Source organism: Lissotriton vulgaris, chromosome 3_1 (genome assembly GCF_964263255.1).
Source record: "Lissotriton vulgaris chromosome 3_1, aLisVul1.2, whole genome shotgun sequence".
Classification (NCBI taxonomy): Eukaryota; Metazoa; Chordata; class Amphibia; order Caudata; family Salamandridae; genus Lissotriton; species Lissotriton vulgaris.
In genome coordinates, this window is record NC_141689.1 from 1,157,447,527 (window position 1) to 1,157,469,501 (window position 21,975).

The 21,975-nt window shown below is 44.0% G+C and overlaps 1 protein-coding gene across 1 annotated transcript in view; it reads right to left on the minus strand.

The window, feature by feature from the left end:
* Positions 1-1,723: 1,723 nt before the first annotated feature.
* Positions 1,724-21,975, minus strand: part of LOC147727610 (thioredoxin-like) — a 96,746-nt gene continuing 76,494 nt past the window's right edge. Inside the window, exons 3-5 of the mRNA XM_086961645.1 lie at positions 11,476-11,535; positions 6,263-6,328; positions 1,724-1,986 (exon numbers count right to left, since the gene is read on the minus strand). Of these exons, the coding sequence (XP_086817771.1) occupies positions 1,915-1,986; positions 6,263-6,328; positions 11,476-11,535 (198 nt within the window). The 3' untranslated portion in view covers positions 1,724-1,914. The remainder of the gene's footprint in view (positions 1,987-6,262; positions 6,329-11,475; positions 11,536-21,975) is intronic.

Here is a 21,975-nt window from a genome sequence, read left to right on the forward strand (position 1 = left end):
AAGCATGACCGCAACCTGAAGGGATATCACTCTGCAAGATCAACAATGCTGCTGTATTCTACTGTGTGTTAGCCTAGTAAACTGACAGATCTACCCTTTTTCAAGGCCTTTATTTGCTGTGGAGATTGGGCAATAGGCAATTTCAGACCGAAGTGTGAGAAGTTTTATGAAAAAAATACGCTGATTAAAGACTTCAGGAGGAAATGTACCACTGAAGGTGGTCTTGAAGACAATTTGGATCTATTTTATGAAAGGCACAAAAACAGATGTAGGGACATTTAAACAGAGCTCTCTCAATGCCGGGTAACCTGTGTAAAGTGAATAGGACACGTTTCAACGCAAACTTTTACAACGCATGCCTTTACAACATGGTCTTTACATTGCAACATCCATTACATTGCCTGATTTCAGTTCATACAACTTTATTTCGGTCAATATGACCTAAAAAGTACAACACAATACATGCAGGATAATTTAAACGATTGCATAAAAAAAATTGCATGATTTTACAACGCATGCCATCACAATGCATTTTTAGAAACTACACTTACAACGCATTCCATTACAACGCATACAATTGCAACACATAATACTTTTAGGGCAACAGTAGTGTAAGTGTTGGATAGTATAGGGATACAAATTACTGTTCCCACTCCAGTGAGTGCAACAGTAGGGTAAGTGTTAGATAGTGTAGGGGTAAAATTACTATTTCCACTCCAGTGAGTGCAACAGTAGGGTAAGTGTTGGATAGTGTAGGGGTAAAAATACATTTTCCCATTACTTACTTTATAATGCGTTGTAATGGCATGCGTTGTAGTGGCATGCGTTGTAATGGCATGCATTGAATGGTATGCGTTTTAATTACATGTGTTGTAGTAACATGCGTTGTAATGGATGCGTTGTAATGGCATGTGATGTAAAGGATGTTGCGTTATAATGACTGTATTGTAAAGGTAGTGTGTTGTAAAGCCTGCATTGTAATGGTTGTTTCCCGTGTAAAGTACAGGAAGGTTAAAAGACATCCCTGTAGGTCTCAACAAGGGTGTTTAGTAACAATGTGTTGCAACCTGGTAGTAGTGTTGGTTCCAGTCCATTAGTAACATCAACTATCGTATGTGAGTGAGGGTTGAGGTGCATGACAGACACAATCTTTGGAGACCGATTGTTTACAATGTTAAGGGCTTTCTGGGGCACCTGAGTGATAGGCATGGCATTCCATTGATGGCTTCTACACGATTGAGAATCTGAACATTCGCTCCCCAATTTTCAAATATTTTCCAATTCATGATGTTATTAATGTCAGAGTTTAGAAATAAAACTAATATATTTGAAAATGCATGAAAAATGTAAAAGGTTCTGAACCAAGCTCGGAATCAAAGAAAGTTACCCCCCAACCATTATAGGCCAAATAGACTGTATTCGTTGCTAATATGTCATCTTGCTGCTGGTTTTAACCTAATTGTCGAGTCTGTGGTCCTTTCTAGTTTGTGTTTTCTAGTCAGTGAGTGCGCATTATCACTGGTTACTAGATAAGAAAGTGGTGTTGCCAGATGGTACGCTATGCCCCATTCCGATTGGAGCACCTGCTTAAAAACACATAACTTCACGTCTCTAGTATGAGCGAGGTGAGCTGACATCAGTTTTCGTCATTTGATGATGTTCACAGTATAGCCAATATAACCTTTGAAATTGACAACTAATGATTATGAGAGGAATACACACGTTCACAGTTGTATATTGTTTATTCTTATTAAAACAAGGCAATTCACTCTGTTCAAATACATACAATGAGAAAGAACTGTGGATCTGGTGGGATTAATCAAGTTTATTACATTTTATAGTAAAAATAGTATGCAGACTGTTGCTGTTGTCGGAGTAGGTGCATAATTCAGGCCATGAATGGTTCAAAAGTACTTAAGAGCCCACATCGAATTCACACAACATCTTCATGATATGGTCTTTGTTGGCCCCAGCAAATTCATAGAGCTGAAGAAATTTTGCAAAGGGTAAAAAAAAATGAAAATTAATCATAGTCATCATATACATGGGCGATTCCAATATGTTGTGCTAGAGACGGATTCAATTAATTTTAATTTTTAAAACATAAATATGAAAAATTATTCTTCACGATACTTGTTTGGTTTCACGAACACTCCTAAGTGGGTAACCCGTTATCAGTACTGTTCACCCAAGAATCAATGCACAACTGCACAGATTCTACTTGGGATATGATAAGAGATTGAAATCTGAGCATAGAAAGATGCAGTGATGGATTTAAAAAAAATGCTACTGAAGTTGTTTCATTTGAAAATGACTACTTGTCTTTACAAATGTCCTAATTCTTATTTTGTACAGTTCAAACTATAAAATCAATTCTAGATTGCTGATCAATGGGTGTATTATTCTTATCACTGGGAAACTAACTGCAGTTTAATTCCTCACAAAGGATTTTAAAACGTTCAGATCAAGAAGACTCCGTCATATTTAATGTCTAATAAATTCGCTGCAGCAGACTGTATGTTCTGCAGCATATTTTTTAACTTTTACATTTCAAAAACATTTAACAATTTTCAGGAAAAAGTGCCTCACTCATATTATGCAGGGAAAGTAGTATGCACTCAGAGCTAAGGAGAGTACCCATTTGGAATGTACAGATATGTGGCGATGTCCCATGCTAAACCATTAGTAATAATTACATTTCCTCCCTTTTAATTTGGAAACAAGTGGACAATCTCTCAAAACATTTCATTATTTTTATCAAATCCGGAGAGAAAATACTGGCTCGAGTCTAGCTTTACTAGTGCATTATGTAACTACAGATAATCTTTATTCAGGTTAGTTTGACCCTTCCTTGCCTCAGTGTGGTCAAACTACAGGGTGGTTAGTCACTATACTAGCAATTTGTGTGTCCTTTTTTAGATTTTACACTGTTGGTACCTCAACCTAACCTTGTGGCGCTAATAACTAGAACCTCAACTAGAAGAGCTAAGAGCAAGCAAATACAGTGACTGCACAATGAGGGTGAAATTATGGAAATCTTGGACTGTGACATGAAATAATAGGACTCCTTATGGCCTGAGGATAAGCATGAGCCTGAGAAAAAAGATGACATATGTATGGTAAAGAGAACCAACAGAACCCAATTGATCAAAGCGAAGCTATGACTCCGAAGTACCGGTCAATATTAAACTATGAGAGAATGGCATTGTGAAATCATTGCAAACATTTTCAGAAACGTAAGAGTGTCAACACCAATAAGATCTCAATCGGTGGGGAAAATACTGTACTTTATTAAGGCTTATTATGGACAAAAACTTTAAACTATCCAGTTTGCCCATTGCTCTGGAGTGCATATATTGCTATGCTATTTCATACAATACCACAGTGTGTAAAACACCAATACCACTGCAGTTCCCACAGTCACCCAGTATGTAACCACTTACAATACAATTTCCACATTGATCTCATATGCCATGTTTAACCTCATCCGTACGATGCAGATTTACCGCCAGTGCTGAGCCCTAATGAAAACGGGCGTGGTTATGACGGAACGGTTCCGTCATGAGCACAGCTCAACCAACCGATGCTCATGACGGAACCTTTCTTTGGAGTGAAAGTTGCGCGTTAGAAATGTCCCTTACATTACATTACATTACATATAAACTACCAGTAGAATTCTGTTTGCATTTTGCAACAGTATTTAAAACAACAGTGCCCTGAAGGTTTTCACATTGTTCACAAGTTAAAGCACAATTGTCTTGTCCTAAAACGGCCTGTTCTATCAGTAAAATTAGTAATCCCAGATACCCTAAGCTTCCATTGAAGCAATGCTTTGTTTAGTCCTTTTTTATATCCTCATTACATTATGGTAATGCGGATCTTTATACATTTCAATATTTGTATTTAATCTTTGAACACGAAAATGCATTTAAATCAGGGCCTTTGCTTTTGTAAGTCTACTAATATAGAGCACTAAATTCCAGCCGAGCAAGCAAAGAATGTGAGTGAACCTGCTAGGTGTCTGAAATGGAGAGTTTCTGGCTTTACTCTGAAAATGTCTCTGTTCCTGAATCTTGAAACCTGTTAAATGTTGGCTGTCCATCAAAACGAATCGGGTTTTGCCTGAAATGACATTCTGGGCTACTACTTACTTTCTCAATCATGTACACAGGTTTGGGATTGGAGGGAAACATCCATTACAACGCAGGCATTACAACGCAATGCCTTTACAACGCAAGTTCCATTACAATGCATGCTATTACAGTGCATGCCATTACAACGCTGACCAGCACCGTCTTTGAGGTAAGAATAGTAAATGATGTTGTAAGGGTGCATGCATTGAAATGGCTTGCATTGTGAAGCTTGCGTTGTAAAAACTGTGTTGTAAAAGCATGTGTTGTAATAGTTTGCGTAGTAACGTCACACATCCTGGATTGGGAGAACCCATAGGGTCATATTACCAACAAGTAGCGATATTTATCGCTAAATAGACTTAGCGATGATTTTTTTATCGCTGCCTATCGCTGGATATGTTAGCGGAAAAAACATGCTATTAGCAACGTTTTTCTCCATTGTGCTAAAATATCCAGCGATAGGGGCGAAATGCGTGAATATCGCTGAGAACACAGCGATATTCACACATTAGCGACAAAATGCTCTTAGCCATGTTATCCACCTCCCATTGGATAACATGGCTAAGAACTGGTCTGGGCAGATGTTAGCATTTGGAGATATTCGCGCTTAGCACGAATATTTCCAACGCTACGCCTGCCTTGCTAATAGGCGATAGCGACGTTAGCGACTAGTTTCAGTCGCTGACTGGTTGGGTACACCCACTTTGCATGTCATTAGCGATAAACATTGCGGACATGCAAAGCGGGCCCCAAACCGCTCGCTATCGCCTAAAAGCTGTCGCTAACATCAGTTAGCGACAGCTTGTTAATAGGGCGATAGAATTATCGCCGCTTAGCGGCTGAAAATGGCCGCTAAATCGGATATAATTGCCTATTGCCCCCCTTGGTAATATGCCCCATAGTCCCTTTGCCCTGAGCATCGGTAACTGCTAGAAACAAGTACGCACAGTGCTTGTTTGTCTACTGAAGGTGTGAGAGCAGACAGCTCCTCAGGCCTGAGATTTCTCAAGTGCTAATGGTATTTTGTAGTGTCACCCATAATGTTGGCCTTCGGGAGAGATGGGACTGGTGCAGTGATGGCAGTGGTTACTTAGTCAAATATTAAGTCCTTCGGCCCTTCTCGGAAGGCTACTGCAGCCTGCAACACGCATTGCCCCTGCCAGCGATGCCAATGACAGCACCAACATAACACCAAACCATCACACTCCTAAAAGTATGCCAAGACCTTAAATATCCCTTTCCTTTTTCCACTGTTTTAGCGCCCACTTTCCTCTTTCCCTCCCTTCTCCATCATCTCATTTCCCCCTCCAGCTTCGTTTTTTTTGTGGTGATACTCCCCCAACCGCCATACTTCACCAATTTATTTATTTTGTTTTTATTTTCTTGCCCTTTCGTGCCTTTTTTCCAACATTTTATTGGGGGCGGGGAGCCTTCTGTACTCTCAATCCTCTGCTTAAGCCTTTCGCTACCATACCTCCCTCTCTATCATTATTTTTAATTGTTCTTGGGTTTTTCCACTATTTTCCACCAAACTGCATTGCTTTTATTTTTTTCCACTAATTGGGTTTTAGAATATTTGGGGTTGCAGAAAATATATTTTTTTTACAAATGTACGTGCTGCACACTCCATATAATGCGTCGTGTGTTGTGCCGTATAATTCAGAATCTGGAAGACCTGCTTTTTTCAGTTCTTCCTTTCATACCCAACCATGACTCTCGGGTTAAGCCAGGCAGAATTCTCACCATGCTGACGGAAAATAAATCTAATAGTGGGGGAAAGAGATTTTCCTTTTCACCCCAAAGGTTTGAAGCTTTCTTCCTGGAGTCATCAAAACTATGGAAGATCACCTCAGCTATGGGAACAAGTTCAACATCGACTTTCCAAGCGCACCTCAACACTAACTCTGCCACTCCAGTAGGATATACCTTTCCCCTTCCCTGATCTTCCCTTACAACCTGACTTGCTTCAGACAGGCTCTGAGGCAATTATTTAACGTCTGCATGAAGTGAAAGAAAGCAAATCACTAATACAGTTCCCTACCATACAAAGGTAGATATTTATAACTCCGGTTTTGACCATAATTACCATTTTTAACATTAAATATATAACTGTGTAAACAATACTGTACCTTTTGAGTGCCCCTGTAATACTGGAATGCAGGTAAACCTGTGATTTTAAAATGATCAATAAATTCCTGAAAAAAATATAAATGGATTAAGTTTTGCATTTCTCTACACACAGACTATTCCACTTTCATTCAGACAGTAAGAACAACAGACTTTGGGCCTTATTTACCAGGCCTAGCATCACTTTTACGCCACCGGTGTGTCACTTTTTTGTGACGCACTAGCGGTGTTAAAAATGCACCATGTTGCGTCATATTTACAAAGTGACGCCTCTAGGTAGATGCGTCACTTTGTAAATCCCTGCGCCACATTATACCTGCGCCAGGTACAATGTATGAAAGGGGTGCGTTCCCACGCAAGAAATGGTCATAGAAGTGACGCAGTGAAATCTATAAGATGTCACTGTGCCACTTCTAGGACGCAAATGAATCAATGACTTACGCCTGCCTGATTGCAGGCATAAGACTGACGCAGGCACATTTAACATGGGACTTGCCCATGTGTAATGACCCATTGCTGGAGTTGAGTCTCTTTTGTGACACACTCCAGCAATGCGTTATTTTTGCGCCTACAGATACGTCAGAAATACTGACGTATCTGTAACTCCTTGCGACATGATGTGTCATACTGTAAATATGATGCATCATTGGTGTCCCAAAGAGGGTGCAATGAACAGTGACGCATCGCTGTTTTCTCACAGTGATGCAGCACTTTTTTAGAAATGAGGCCCTTTGTGTACAATAGGGACCGTCCCGTGGTAACTTGTGCGCTTAATCATCAAATAACCACAATAAATTCACACTATAATTTCTAAGACACTTTTACCATTGCAAATGTCGTTGATCAAAAACTCGAATAATTAGGTTGGTTATTACAATAACTAATAGGGTAGTGGGCGCTCCAGTACTGTGGGTGCTGACCCACAGCGCTGCCGTCTGCGGAGTCTCATCCTAGAGTGGGAGTTGTTGTGATGCACCGCAGGTCAATTGACTGTAAATGAACACTACTGAGGAGAGGGCACCGCAAGACATTTACTTTCTGTGACTAGGCATCTTTTACAACGGGGCGCTAACAGTGGCGTAACATTAGCACCCGCAGCCCCCGCGGTGGGGGATGGTGCCCCCAAGCTCCATGAGGCCCCCTCTGGCACTGTGGATGGGCGGCAGGCTCCTAGCTCCTAGCCTGAAAGCTCCTAACTACTCTACATCTACTTTGCAGAGGGGGCTCTCAAGTTATGCCACGCCACGGCGTCCTAAAGCTGTCCGACTTGGTAATCCCTTAGCACACGAGCTAACAAAGGGACTGTTGTACTGCCTTCCACCCATACTATTTTTTTTTATAATCAATTTTATTTGCATTTATAGAAACAAAACCATAGGAAGACAGCAGAAAAGTACACAACCACCCATGCTATTAAACAAGGCCTAACAGGGAGGGGAACCAGTTAAAAACCCTGCATATAGCTGTAAACCTTTAGTGCGTAACATGGCTCAACTAATAATGATCAAATAGGGGTGACCTGGTCACTTGAATTCCAATCCAATAAGTGCAAATGCAACCTCACCCCGTGTCTCCTTGTATAAAACAAAACTGAGATCAGACTCTGTCCATTTAGTCAGAGGAGCGATAAACCTCAAACTACCTGCAAAACAAGCGCTACACCTCTGTAAATTTAAGAGTGCCGTACAACAGACAAGAGAAAGAGCAGTTTGTTTTTTATCAGGTGCTCTGTATTTGTGTTGTATGTGAATTAAAATTTAAATTACTCTAGCAAAATTCGGATGATTTGGGGAATTTTGTATTATGCTTGTTACGTGAAATTCCCAAATTTACGCTATTAGGCCACTTCATGTAATTACGCTGCCATTCACAGAGAAGTTATAGGGTGGGAACAATGCAAGTAACCTGAACACGAGTGACTGTTATTTGTGGCAATTGTGTTTTTCGCGCTATGGTTTGTTACATCAAAAATTGATGTGAGGATGCATTTTGCCCTAAGATATAAAGTTGACTGACAGATTTACATTTCACATAAGTATGTGAACTTTTGTGTAATTTTCCTGAAATTTCACATTATTACGGGAAAGCAAATTTGCACATTTCGCGCATCGCTAATGGTATTTTTCTCTCCTTTGCGAGACCTCTTGGCTCCTCTAACTGTAAATAAATAACAATCCCATACCATCCAGGTCAATGGTGGAAGGATTATTAGAGCAGGAATCCGCTCATGTACCCCCTGGTCAATTCGCTGGAGGGGTTCTTCGATATTTGGACATGATTCAAGTTCTTGTCCTGTAAGGTGTAGAATGGCAGCTGTGTTGTGTCTGAATCAAATCTTGTTCCCTGCTATTGAAGCAGAGTTCATTGTTGAAGGACAAGATAATCTGTCCAGGCTACAAAGCATGGACCTTTTTTCTGGTTCTGTATAATGCCTCCAGAAGACAGACACTGTTTACATTTGAACTGACCAATCAGAGTGTCCAGACAGCATGGTTGGTGTTGGATCATGATTTCATTAGAGCCTATGTGTAAGTAGCCGGGTCTTGCATGAAGTTAATGGTGGTGTGCCTGCTGTCATTCTTTGTGCAGTTAATTAGAATTTGCAGATTAGCCTTTGATCTTTGGTCTAGTTCCCTGTCAGTACTTTGATCAAGTAGTGTCATGTCCTACAGTGCATCTTTTTTAAAACAAATAATGTAATTTGAGCAGAATATTAGAAAGAATGAATAGTTTCAATCATCAACTATGATTAATATGAATTACAATCCATAAATTAGGGGTACAATTATACATGCACACTATGGACCAAAGGGGAGAAAAACCTTTAAGAAAAAGACAATGCATCTTGAAGTATTGAGCCAAATTTATCAACAAATTGGCAAGGGATAGTAGTGGCAAAAGCAAATGTTATAAGCATTGCCTGTTCCCAGTCTGGTTAACATTGGCAAAAGGGGGTTATAACATTGTATCTTCCATATACATTAAATAGTGGTATCTATTCACATCCACTGGAAACAGAAACCAAGGCACCACCGGTGAGCCAGTCTACTTCCCAGACAGCCTTTTAAGAGCTAATCAGCTCTAAATGTTCCACTGCTGTCTGCCGCTTGCTGATTTTCCTCTGTGTTTTGTGTGGGAGGTAGCAGATGGGGGAAGGAAACATAGGTGGATCTCAGCCTCAATTAGCATTTTATATTGCATTAAAATAAAACACGCCTCAATCTTCGCCGACAATATACATCCATCTGTACTGCACCATCACACTCGCAATCATACAATATCTTACTCGGGGGACCAGGCATGGTGCTATCTGGAAGCATTTTAGTGGGCGATATTGACATGTCCTATGCACCTCTCCTACATTTTGCCCAAAGGTAGAATCTGGCTGTTACACAATCTGGAGGGCAGTTTGCAATTTTTTCATCCTAATCCCTCCTCGCAGTATGTAGGAGCCTCTCTTGCCAGTTGTGGCTAGGGCCATATCTACCAATCTTATGCATGCAGCTGATTTCCAAGCCTTAGACTATTGGTATATTTTGCGGTGACAAAGGATCACTCTGACCTACTACTCCCAGTTAATTCCTGTCCGGGTAGTGTAACTGACTCCACAGAAGGATGGCTGCACCCTGGGGGAACCAAAGATCAGTCAATGTAAATGCTTTTGAAAACAGCCTCCTGACCTCCAATTGACCTTTACTTCTTATTATAGGCCTCAACTGTGAGAAGAGTCATCCTAGGGCAAGTAGTTTTTTCAGCAGTGTCGGTGTAATATGGGGGGTGGGCTGGAAAACTGAAACGAGGAAGAATCACTGTAAAGACAATTACTGTATTTAATATGGCCATCATCAAGCAGTCACTGGTGTTAGAGCCTCAGTCCAGCTATTCAAAGGTATCTAGCCTAAAATGGAGATTAACACATGGGTCTGGTTTACTAGCCCAAAAACCGCATCTGATTCCTATCCTTGGCAAAGTAACCGGGCCTTATCGGGTCACATTTATCATCTGCTCTGAGCAAATGGTAAGAACGATCTTGTGATCCTTCACTGGTCGCGGGCTGTTGAGGATGTATGGTTGTGGGGAGGGATTCGGCCTGGGGGAGGGGTAGATTCATCCCGCCCCGTCAAGTTGCAGGCGATAGTTGGGGACCAGGCTGTGCAGATGCCATCATACCTTCTCCTCCGAAAGTATTAATTCTCCCCACCCCTCAATTCCGCTCTGGGTGACTCGTAATGAGGGCCTTTGTTGGGTCACATTTATCATCTGCTCTGAGCAAGTGGTAAATAGGTTCAAGTGATCCTTGACAGGTCGCGGGCTGTCAGGGATGTCTAGATGGAAAGATTCGGCTTGGAGGAGGGATCGATTCATCCCCTCCCCATCAAGTTGCATGAGATAGCTGGCTATCAGTCTCTGCAGATGCCAGCATACCTTGTCTACCTAAAGTAGTAACCCCAATCACCCCAGTTTCGACTCTGGCTGCAACAAAAAAAAGAGGACAGCCCAGTCAAAGAATGTGCCGCAATAAAAGAAGCATCTTTCTTGGCATCAAATCACACTTTGCTGCTATTCTGTTTAAAGCATAATAGCTCATTCATCTGCCTCAGCCAGTTTTCAATTATATTATATTATATTAATATTAATATACAGTTATTATACACCCAGTGAATTAATGAGTTGATAACTGTTCCCTTTCTTCTTTCACAAAATTCTTATAATCTGTACAAATACTAAGAACTTTAGGGTATTCCAACCCATCTTCCTCTTTTGAAAACCCTTTTTATATATAGCCCACTCTCATGCATTGGTGTGGAAAAAACCAGGGCATCTACCTACCACTAGCTGGTCGATGAGCTTCTAAACTAACACGAGTCACACTTAGGTTGCATGGAGACCTACTGGTTGTTATAACCTGTTGGGTTAGTTCAGTAAGTGGCTCTTTGTTAGAATTAGTCACTGGTAGAACATTAAACAGCACCCATATGTCTTTCATGTGCATATACATTGCTTGGTACAGCAGGACATGCTGTGTTGCAGCATTGTGGTCCCACTTTAATGACACTTAAAATATTATCCCCCAAGGGATCAATGTACTCTCAGCCTTGCCAAAATTTGAATTTAGACCTGCAGGCCAATAAAAGTTGAGAACAGAAGCATACACACAGCTCACTTGCCTCTCGTGGTGTTGCATGCTCTTTCCAGCTAAAATTAAAATTCTTACCTTTGCTTCTTCTGTGTTAATTTTAAGGAATATTATGTGCGGGCGTTCTTCACACAATCCCTGTTAAATAAATAATAAAACATGTTTAGTTTTGAGAAGTGTAAATTATGTGTTGTCCTGTTTATTGCTCTTATATAATCGAGGGCATTGCATACGACCAAAAAATGGATAATCCTAGGGTCAGGAAATTGCAAATTGTCTGAATAGCTGAGCATAATGGCATAAACGGAGCTATATCAAATGGCACTGTGTATGCAGAGCAATCTTATGTTGCCCTGGACTTTATTTAATTTCTAGCTTCACTTTCAAAATAGTAACACATTTTTGTTCACTTCTTATGCATGGAAAGAGAGCACATGTAAAGCAATGGTGGATTGTTTCTCTTTTCACCCTGGAGCAAAATGTTATGCAATATGGACTGGTCGAAGTCCTGTCAATACAGATTGGGGCACACCTCATTCCCCATTAAGTAGCAAACAATGGAAAGTCTACACAATCTAAAACTTATTGGATAGCATAGACCACAAAGTACCAAGAGAGCTTCGATGATACAACTGGTGGCTGATAATAGCTGGAATATGCATTCTACCCCAATATCCCAATGCTTGTCGTTATGTCTTCAGTGGGTGGAATGTTCTAATGGCGTTATAGCCCATCTGACACTGACTATAATGGTTGTTAAAGGCTTTCTCCCATGATATAGGCCCAGCCCTGTGAATCAGGTCTATAACTTGAGAAGAGGGCCTTTAATAACCATTATAGCCCTAAACAGTGGGATATAATTAGCTGTTAAATCTACCCAACTGATGTGTTTGCATTTCAAAGCTGTGTGATAATGTGTAATTGACAAAGTAACTTGAAGGAGGTGCCAGAATGCTCAGAGAACGCACCTGTGATATTCAAAATAGAGTCTGTAGAGAACAAATGTTCCTTTAGGATGTAGGGGTTGGGGAATGCTCCATTGACTCCAAGACTAGTGAATAGCTTAAGTATATAGACGAGTAGGGAGATTGAGCCGCTGGTCAGAAATCCTTGGATCCCCGACACACCAAGAACTCAATGGTCTTGACCCACTGGTAACAAAGTGCTCTGTAACCCTAATGGAACTGTCATTAATTTGACATGTTTGGTCATCGCATTCTGGTATGGGGCTTACCTTACATTGTCCTTGTTTGTGTTGACCCCTTGTCTGCCCCAAAACAAGGGAAGGTCTAAAAACACAACAGTTTAGAAGCACAGGCAACCCAGCGTTGGTTGTTCTTCTTGAGAGTGGTGGAGCAGCGACAAAGGTCTTTCACCATCCAGCTTTCTGTGCTGGGTTCCCCCCCCCCCCCCCCCACCCCCCCCCCAAAGGACACAGGAATATCTTGCTAGCTGAATATCCTAGGACTTGGGAAGAAATAGAACAATGGATCAATGGATCCATGGGTCTTACGTAAATGTATTTGATTTGTGCCAACCTTTTTAATCATCAAGAGAAAGCTTCATTAAGGCCTTTCAGAATGCACATCTATTGTATTTTCCTTGGTTGGTGTAACAATTGACATTGATGATAACAGAGCAGTGTTCAAAAGTGAAGGAGCAAAAATATATACAAAATGATCCAAATATGACCAGTGAGGGGTGTCTCTTCTCTTCAATACAACCCCCTGTACAGCATGTATATTGGTCCTTGGTCATATGAATTCCATATTAGACTAGGGCTAGAGAGAGGATAGCCTAAGGGGTACTTTCTCCCAGAATTAATAAGACGTTTCAAATGTATGGCCATATGTGGTGTGACCAGAGTGCGATTCCTGAATAAATTGTTAAGACTCACCCCCCTCAACAGGTTACAGCATTGTACTCCAGCGGGAGAGCAAAGAAAGCACAGCTGTATGTCTTTCCATCAAAGGAGTTAGATTTGTACTGCTGGTGCTTGTGTTCTGTCGGAGGCAGGGCAATAATACAGTTCTGGGACTGTTTGAACCTGTCGCTGAAGCTGGGGGAACGTTGGTATCTTGGGACATTACACATGGGGCACAGGTCACCGTCCTCATCCACCGTCAGGCTTGAGAACCCTATTGCTGTAAGTCACTACATGTTGCAATAACCCTGATCCACCACAAGGGACAAGAAGCCACGTCCTGGCAACAGTACTCATTACGTTCATGAGATGCTTTAGAACTGCAAGCGAGTGCTAAACTATGCACAAATATCATGTCTCTTCCTGCACATACACAATCTTATAGTGGCGTTTGGTAACTTCTATGTGTGCTGCTTAATGCAGTACACATAGAAGTTGCAAAACGTCTTTTTTTAAATATTTTTTTGTACAGGAAGGGACAACTTTCAGCACATAAACAATCAAAGGCATTTTGCTGTTTCCATGTGTGCTGCACAACGCAGCACACATGGAACCAGCAAAAATGATGAGAAATTAAACTTTTCTCCTCATTGCGCCAGGGTAACACCAGGTTTCCCTTGTCTTAATTATGGCACTGCCCCATATTTATACCACCCTTGTAAATATGGGGCAGCCTCAAAATCAATGGGGATTGCGGTGGAATGGCCACTGCAACACCTATTGCCCTCCCCTTTCACACTACGTATAGCGTTAAAGTGTGTCATGTTAAGTGGCTTAACAGCGCCTTGTAAATAAGAGAAAAGCCCCTATTGCTGCCACAAGCTGTGAAAAGTGACGCTGTGGTGGTGATAGGGGGCCTGTAAATATGCCCCTTAGTGTCTTGTTCCAGTATCTGCTAAGTCAGTTTTCACTAACTAAAAGCTATTTATAATTGTCAGTGGAAGCCAGTTTGCAAGGATAAACAAGCATTGGAAATGCAATAGGTCTCGCATTAGGAAAGTTTGAGCTATTGGTATTGTAAATGACACTTTTTTTATTTATGTGTTGGTTTTGAAAGTAGCAAAATTAATAGCTTTGTCAGTTACAATGTCAATAGTGTTAACTTTTGCAAATGTGACACCTATAGCATTTGTAATGCAATGTGTGTTGTATTTACGTAACTTAGATGTCTTGATATTACAAATAACAATGGCTTTTAATTTTGTAAATAATTAATACTTAAATAAAAGTTATTGTAATTTATAATGGCAATAGCTTAAATGTTTGTAAATAACTTTTGTGAAGATTATGTTCAGTGTATTTTATTGTGACGGAAATCCAAGAACATTGCATTTGCACCTACACACACACAGAGCCACACACACACACATATAGATGTGGTAGTGGTGGATCTGGGGGATATGGTGGTGGTGGATGTGGTGGTGGTGGTGATGGTGGATGTGGTGGTGATGGTGGTGGATGAGGGGGTGGATGTGGTGGTGGATGTGGTGGTGGTGGTGGAGGTGGTGGATGTGGTGGATGTGGATGTGGTGGTTGTGGATGTGGATGTGGTGGTTGTGGATGTGGTGAAAGTGGTGGTGGATATGGTGGTGGAAGTGATGGTGGTGGGTGTGGTGGATGTGGTGGTGGTGGATGCGGTGGTGGATGAAGTGGTGGTGGATGCCGTGGTGGATGTGGTGGTGGTGGTGGATGTGGTGGTAGTGGATGAGGTGGTGGAGGAAGTGGTGGATGTGGTGGTGGTGGTGGTGGATGTGGTGGTGGATGTGGCGGTGGTGGATGTGGTGGTGGAGGTCATGGTGGATGTGGTGGTGGATGTGGTGGTGATGGTGGATGTGGTGGTGATGGTGGATGTGGTGGTGGATGTCGTGGATGTGGTGGTGGTGGATGCGGTGGATGTGGTGATGGTGGATGCCGTGGTGTTGGTGGATGCGTCGGTGGTGGTGGTAGTGGTGGATGGGGTGGTGGTTGTAGTGGATGTGGTGGTGGATGTAGTGGTGGTGGATGCGGCGGTGGTGGGTGCGGTGGTGGTGGATGCGGTGGATGTGGTGGTGGTGGATGTGGCGGTGGATGTCATGGTGGATGTGGAGGTGATGGTGGATGTGATGGTGGATGTGGTGGTGGATGTGATGGTGGATGTGGTGGTGATGGTGGATGTGGTGGATACGGTGGTGGTGGATGCGGTGGATGTGGTGGTGGTGGTGGATGTGGCGGTGGATGTCATGGTGGATGTGGAGGTGATGGTGAATGTGATGGTGGATGTGGTGGTGGATGCGATGGTGGATGTGGTGGTGATGGTGGATGTGGTGGATATGGTGGTGGTGGATGTGGTGGATGCGGTGGATGTGGTGGTGGATGCGGTGGTGGTGGTGGATGCGGTGGTGGTGGTGGTGGTGGATGGGGTGGTGGTTGTGGTGGTTGTCATGGTGGATGTGGAGGTGATGGTGGATGTGGTGGTGGATGTGGTGGTGGATGTGGTGGTGGATGTGATGGTGGTGGGTGCACCTACACACACACAGAGCCACACACACACACACACACACACACACACACACACATATAGATGTGGTAGTGGTGGATCTGGGGGATATGGTGGTGGTGGATGTGGTAGTGGTGTTGATGGTGGATGTGGTGGTGATGGTGGTGGATGAGGGGGTGGATGTGGAGGTGGTGGATGTGGTGGATGTGGGGGTGGTGGATGTGGGGGTGGTGGATGTGGTGGTTGTGGATGCAGTGGTGGATGAGGTGGTGGATGAGGTGGTGGATGAGGTGGTGGATGTGGTGGTGGATGTGGTGGTGGTGGATGCGGTGGTGGATATTGTTGTGGTGGATGTGGTGGTGGTGGTGGATGTGGTGGTGGTGGTGGATGTGGTGGTGGTGGTGGATGTGGTGGTGGTGGATGTGGTGGTGGTGAATGTGGTGGAAGTGGTGGTGGATGTGGTGGTGGATGCGGCGGTGGTGGGTGCGGTGGTGGTGGATGCGGTGGATGTGGTGGTGGTGGATGTGGCGGTGGATGTCATGGTGGATGTGGAGGGGATGGTGGATGTGATGGTGGATGTGGTGGTGGATGTGATGGTGGATGTGGTGGTGATGGTGGATGTGGTGGATACGGTGGTGGTGGATGCGGTGGATGTGGTGGTGGTGGATGTGGCGGTGGATGTCATGGTGGATGTGGAGGTGATGGTGGATGTGATGGTGGATGTGGTGGTGGATGCGATGGTGGATGTGGTGGTGATGGTGGATGTGGTGGATACGGTGGTGGTGGATGCGGTGGATGTGGTGGTGGTGGATGCGGTGGTGGTGGTGGATGCGGTGGTGGTGGTGGATGGGGTGGTGGTTGTGGTGGTTGTCATGGTGGATGTGGAGGTGATGGTGGATGTGGTGGTGGATGTGGTGGTGGATGTGGTGGTAGTGGGTGCACCTACACACACACAGAGCCACACACACACACATATAGATGTGGTAGTGGTGGATCTGGGGGATATGGTGGTGGTGGATGTGGTAGTGGTGTTGATGGTGGATGTGGTGGTGATGGTGGTGGATGAGGGGGTGGATGTGGTGGTGGATGTGGAGGAGGTGGATGTGGGGGTGGTGGATGTGGTGGTTGTGGTGAAAGTGGTGGTGGATGTGGTGGTGGAAGTGATGGTGGTTGGTGTGGTGGATGTGGTGGTGGTGGATGCGGTGGTGGATGAGGTGGTGGATGAGGTGGTGGATGAGGTGGTGGATGTGGTGGTGGATGTGGTGGTGGTGGATGCGGTGGTGGATGCGGTGGTGGATGTGGTGGTGGTGGATGTGGTGGTGGTGGTGGTGGATGTGGTGGTGGTGGTGGATGTGGTGGTGGTGGTGGATGTGGTGGTGGTGGATGAGGTGGTGGTGTATGTGGTGGTGGTGGATGTGGTGGTGGTGGATGTGGTGGAAGTGGTGGTGGATGTGCTGGTGGTGGTGGATGTGGTAGTGGTGGTGGATGTGGTGGTGGATGTGGTGGTGGATGTAGCGGTGGTGAATGTGGTGGTGGATGTGGCGGTGGATGTCATGGTGGAGGTGGTGGTGGATATGGTGGTGGATGTGGTGGTGGTGGATGTGGTGGTGGTGGATGTGGTGGTGGGTGTGGTGGTGGTGGATGCAGTGGTGGTGGATGCGGTGGTGGTGGTAGTGGTGGATGGGGTGGTGGTGGATGTGGTGGTGGTGGATGTGGTGGATGTGGTGGTGGATGTGGAGGTGATGGTGGATGTGATGGTGGATGCGGTGGTGGTGGTGGATGCGGTGGTGGTGATGGATGGGGTGGTGGTGGATGTGGAGGTGATGGTGGATGTGGTGGTGGATGTGGTGGTGGATGTGGTGGTGGTGGATGTGGTGGTGGTGGATGTGGTGGTGGGTGTGGTGGTGGTGGATGCAGTGGTGGTGGATGCGGTGGTGGTGGTAGTGGTGGATGGGGTGGTGGTGGATGTGGTGGTGGTGGATGTGGTGGATGTGGTGGTGGATGTGGAGGTGATGGTGGATGTGATGGTGGATGCGGTGGTGGTGGTGGATGCGGTGGTGGTGATGGATGGGGTGGTGGTGGATGTGGAGGTGATGGTGGATGTGGTGGTGGATGTGGTGGTGGTGGGTGCACCTACACACACAGAGCCACACACCCACCCACACACACACATATAGATGTGGTGTATCTGGGGGATATGGTGGTGGTGGATGTGGCGGTGGATGTGGTAGTGGTGTTGATGGTGGATGTTCAGGCAGGAGACTCACGATTTTTGAAGTCTAAAATGGCTAAAGCATGGTTTCATTTTAGCTGTTCTCACCTAAAATTGCCTCTGCTTCATTAGAAGTCAAAGGTAAAAAGACATTCCCCCTATTTGGTTTTAAAACCGCCCACTTTCCTGTTCGAAAAAATGGGCAGGTATCTATGGACTGGCTCTAAAAACACGCAGTCAAAACAACTTATCCTGGTATTTACATAGGAGTACAGACATAACCACAGCATCTCTATGTATCGCAAGCGATTTTTTTTCCCACACCGTCATCTATGGAAAAGCCGGCATCACATGACACAGCGAAAACGGGGTGAGCTGAAAAACCCATGCATTGTCGCGCCAATTCAGGCATACCTGTCGAAGTAAAGACCGAGGGAGTTCAGTTCAGAGTTGTCATTGTGTGAAGTACAGGGCTATAGCACCGTAAAATAATTAGGTCGAATAGCGTAAGAAGTAACTGTGGGAAGGGTTCTGATACCAAAAGTATACGTGCGCAGGTCGGTATCCATTTAAGTGTGATAACCATTCTTTTAACAGCACTGTGGGCGAAAGAGTCGGCTTCAGGCCTGTGTGTATCCCGCAGGCCTGAACCAGACATGTATGTCTCAGTCTTTCACCAATCAGTGTTCAGTAAAGATAAGTACATTGCATCAGGTAGCACTGTGTGTTGTTAGGAGGGCATTGCTGTGGGGAGGGGGGAGGAGAAATGCGACATGGCGGGCAGGGGAGGGGGCGGAGCGGGGGAGAGGGTGTTAAGCAGCAGGGTACAGACGGCTCTGCTTCATTAGAAGTCAAAGGTAAAAAGACATTCCCCCTATTTGGTTTTAAAACCGCCCACTTTCCTGTTCGAAAAAATGGGCAGGTATCTATGGACTGGCTCTAAAAACACGCAGTCAAAACAACTTATCCTGGTATTTACATCGGAGTACAGACATAACCACAGCATCTCTATGTATCGCAAGCGATTTTTTTTCCCACACCGTCATCTATGGAAAAGCCGGCATCACATGACACAGCGAAAACGGGGTGAGCTGAAAAACCCATGCATTGTCGCGCCAATTCAGGCATACCAGTCGAAGTAAAGACCGAGGGAGTTCAGTTCAGAGTTGTCATTGTGTGAAGTACAGGGCTATAGCACCGTAAAATAATTAGGTCGAATAGCGTAAGAAGTAACTGTGGGAAGGGTTCGGATACCAAAAGGATACGTGCGCAGGTCGGTATCCATTTAAGTGTGATAACCATTCTTTTAACAGCACTGTGGGCGAAAGAGTCGGCTTCAGGCCTGTGTGTATCCCGCAGGCCTGAACCAGACATGCATGTCTCAGTCTTTCACCAATCAGTGTTCAGTAAAGATAAGTACATTGCATCAGGGAGCACTATGTGTTGTTAGGAGGGCATTGCTGTGGGGAGGGGGGAGGAGAAATGCGACATGGCGGGCAGGGGAGGGGGCGGAGCGGGGGAGAGGGTGTTAAGCAGCAGGGTACAGACGGCTGAGGGAACAGACGGCGAACAGACAGCGATTTGGTGATGTGCACGCGCATTTTAGGTCAATGCGCAAGCGCATTGACCTAAAAGCCACGGGCACAGCACCAAATCGCCAAGTCGGGTAAAGTCTATTTAAGCCCCTATAGAGCTTCGCCAGCTATGCGCATGCGCACAGCAGGCGAGCCCTAAAAACGCAGGGATAACTTTATCCATGTAATTCGCCATTACCTTCCATCTACATCATACTTGAGTTCAAAAACACACAAAATAGCTGGTGTTAATGCTATTGGAATGAAGGTATTTTGTATCTATTACATCACGAAACCCAATGACCCTGTAGGACGGACTAAGAGGGATGCTAACTGGGCCAGACCACTTTTAATTCACTTTCGCTTTCTCATTCTGTGTTTCCCAGTTTACTCCACCACATTGGTATGAGTGGGGGGGACCCTCTGCCATCTTTCATAGAATTGTCTCAGCAATCCTCTTTCCATCCCTAAGTCTTCCAAGTCAGAACCTCATTTTATTGGGTTTCCCATCCCATTTTGTCTTTCTTTTCTAATCATAGTCTGTTCAGGTGATGCTTTCCTTTCTTTCTGTGATGATCTGAATTCTTAACTCAGCTCTTTGCTTCTCTTTTAACATCCCATCATCCCATTTATGGCTGGTTCACTTCAACATGCATCCCATTCAACAAGCCTTTTTCAGTCACTCTCCCTGTCTAATACATCCACTCCGCATCTCTAACTCTCAGTGTTGTCTCTACTCTTCCTTCATGACGATGACCTTGTTTGTTCCTTCTTTATTCCTCCACTACTACATCAACCCCGTTACATTTTATGCTTTCCCCCATTTGTCTACGCTCTACTGACATTTCTGCACAGGTCTTTCTTGCTCCTCTATTTATTAGTTACTCTCATCTCTTGACTTTGAATTTTCCTTCGAACTTTTTTCCTCAATGACATCTTTATTATCATACCATCTACCCTGCAACATCTTCACTTCCCTTTTGCAAACATCCTCTGCACAGGTTAACCTCATCTAATAAAAATATCAGTTATTCACTCCAAAACGTTGAAAATTGATGAAGCAAATCTCGTTCATGCTTTATCAACTAATTCCCCAGTCGCCTTCTTCTCCTCCTGACACCTTGACTTGTTCCAGGATATATAATTCACTTCATACTGAAAAATGTTGCTGAGTTTCTAGCAAGATGCTATTGTACTGCAAACCAGACCAAAAGCAGTTAATGCAAATGCAAACACAATACCCAATCTGTATCAGTCTAGGCAGTAATCCAGCAGGAGAGAACAATGAAACCTTGCCACACACCCTCCAACAAAATTGGTTCCTCATTCTTGCAAATAGATACTGTCTGAATTTGTGGATGAAGATGTTACTCCACAACCTCACAATCACCAAGGGGCAGATTATCAACAGAGCAGAAATGCATACATGAGGTCTTAACAGAAAGACACTTTACAACTCACTTGAACACTTTATTTTCCATCACAACTGCATTCGACAAGGGCATATACATCGGCCTAAAGTTGAAGGTCCACATCTAAGGTTATTTGGATGTTAATAGAATGTCTCCGACTAAAGCTAAAGCAAAATCTAGACAGATAACAACGCCTAAACAACGAAAAGGAAGGGGAAAGAAGGCAGAGACACAGAGCCTAACTGGAGAACAAATGGATCTTGGGGGAGAATTTTGATCACATAAGGACCATGAGGAAGATTTTAAGTAGCCCTGACAGAATGTCTTTGATGGGTCAAATATCATGTCAGTTACCAAATCCATAAATTACTTTGTGGGGAAACACTTTAAGAAAAGGCAAATACAAACAGAAGTAACATCATTTAGAAATGATAATCTAAATCAAGCAGTTACTGGCAATGAGAGCATTGCATGTCTAGCCCAATGTGAAAATTGTTGTGTATAACTGATTAAGATCTGTTGGAATGTATTAAGCTGTGGAGACTGGTAATTGGGGTGGGAGATATTCATGTTTACCAAACTCTGTAGTCGTTTTTTCATCGACCTTGAGAGGATGAAGAGCTGAGTGAGGAGTTGGAGTTCAAAGCATGGAGTCAAATACAGATCATTGCCTTGTCTGGAGGCTTTTTGAATGAATTATTCCAATGAGCCTTCAGTCCCAACTAAAAGGCCTGAAACTATCTAAACTCCCTTCACACCTTCACCAGTATTACCAGTTTATGCTTTGCACAATTTTCTCCCATTCATCCCTCCACCCATACACTCTCATTCTCCCTCTGAACCATCCACTCCCATCCACACACACCCATTCTGTTATTCACCCTCTCACTCATACTCCTTCAAACACTCAATCATGCATTCTCATCTACCCTACCACTCATTCACATAATTCACATTGTCTCACCCACTCACTGTTGTAC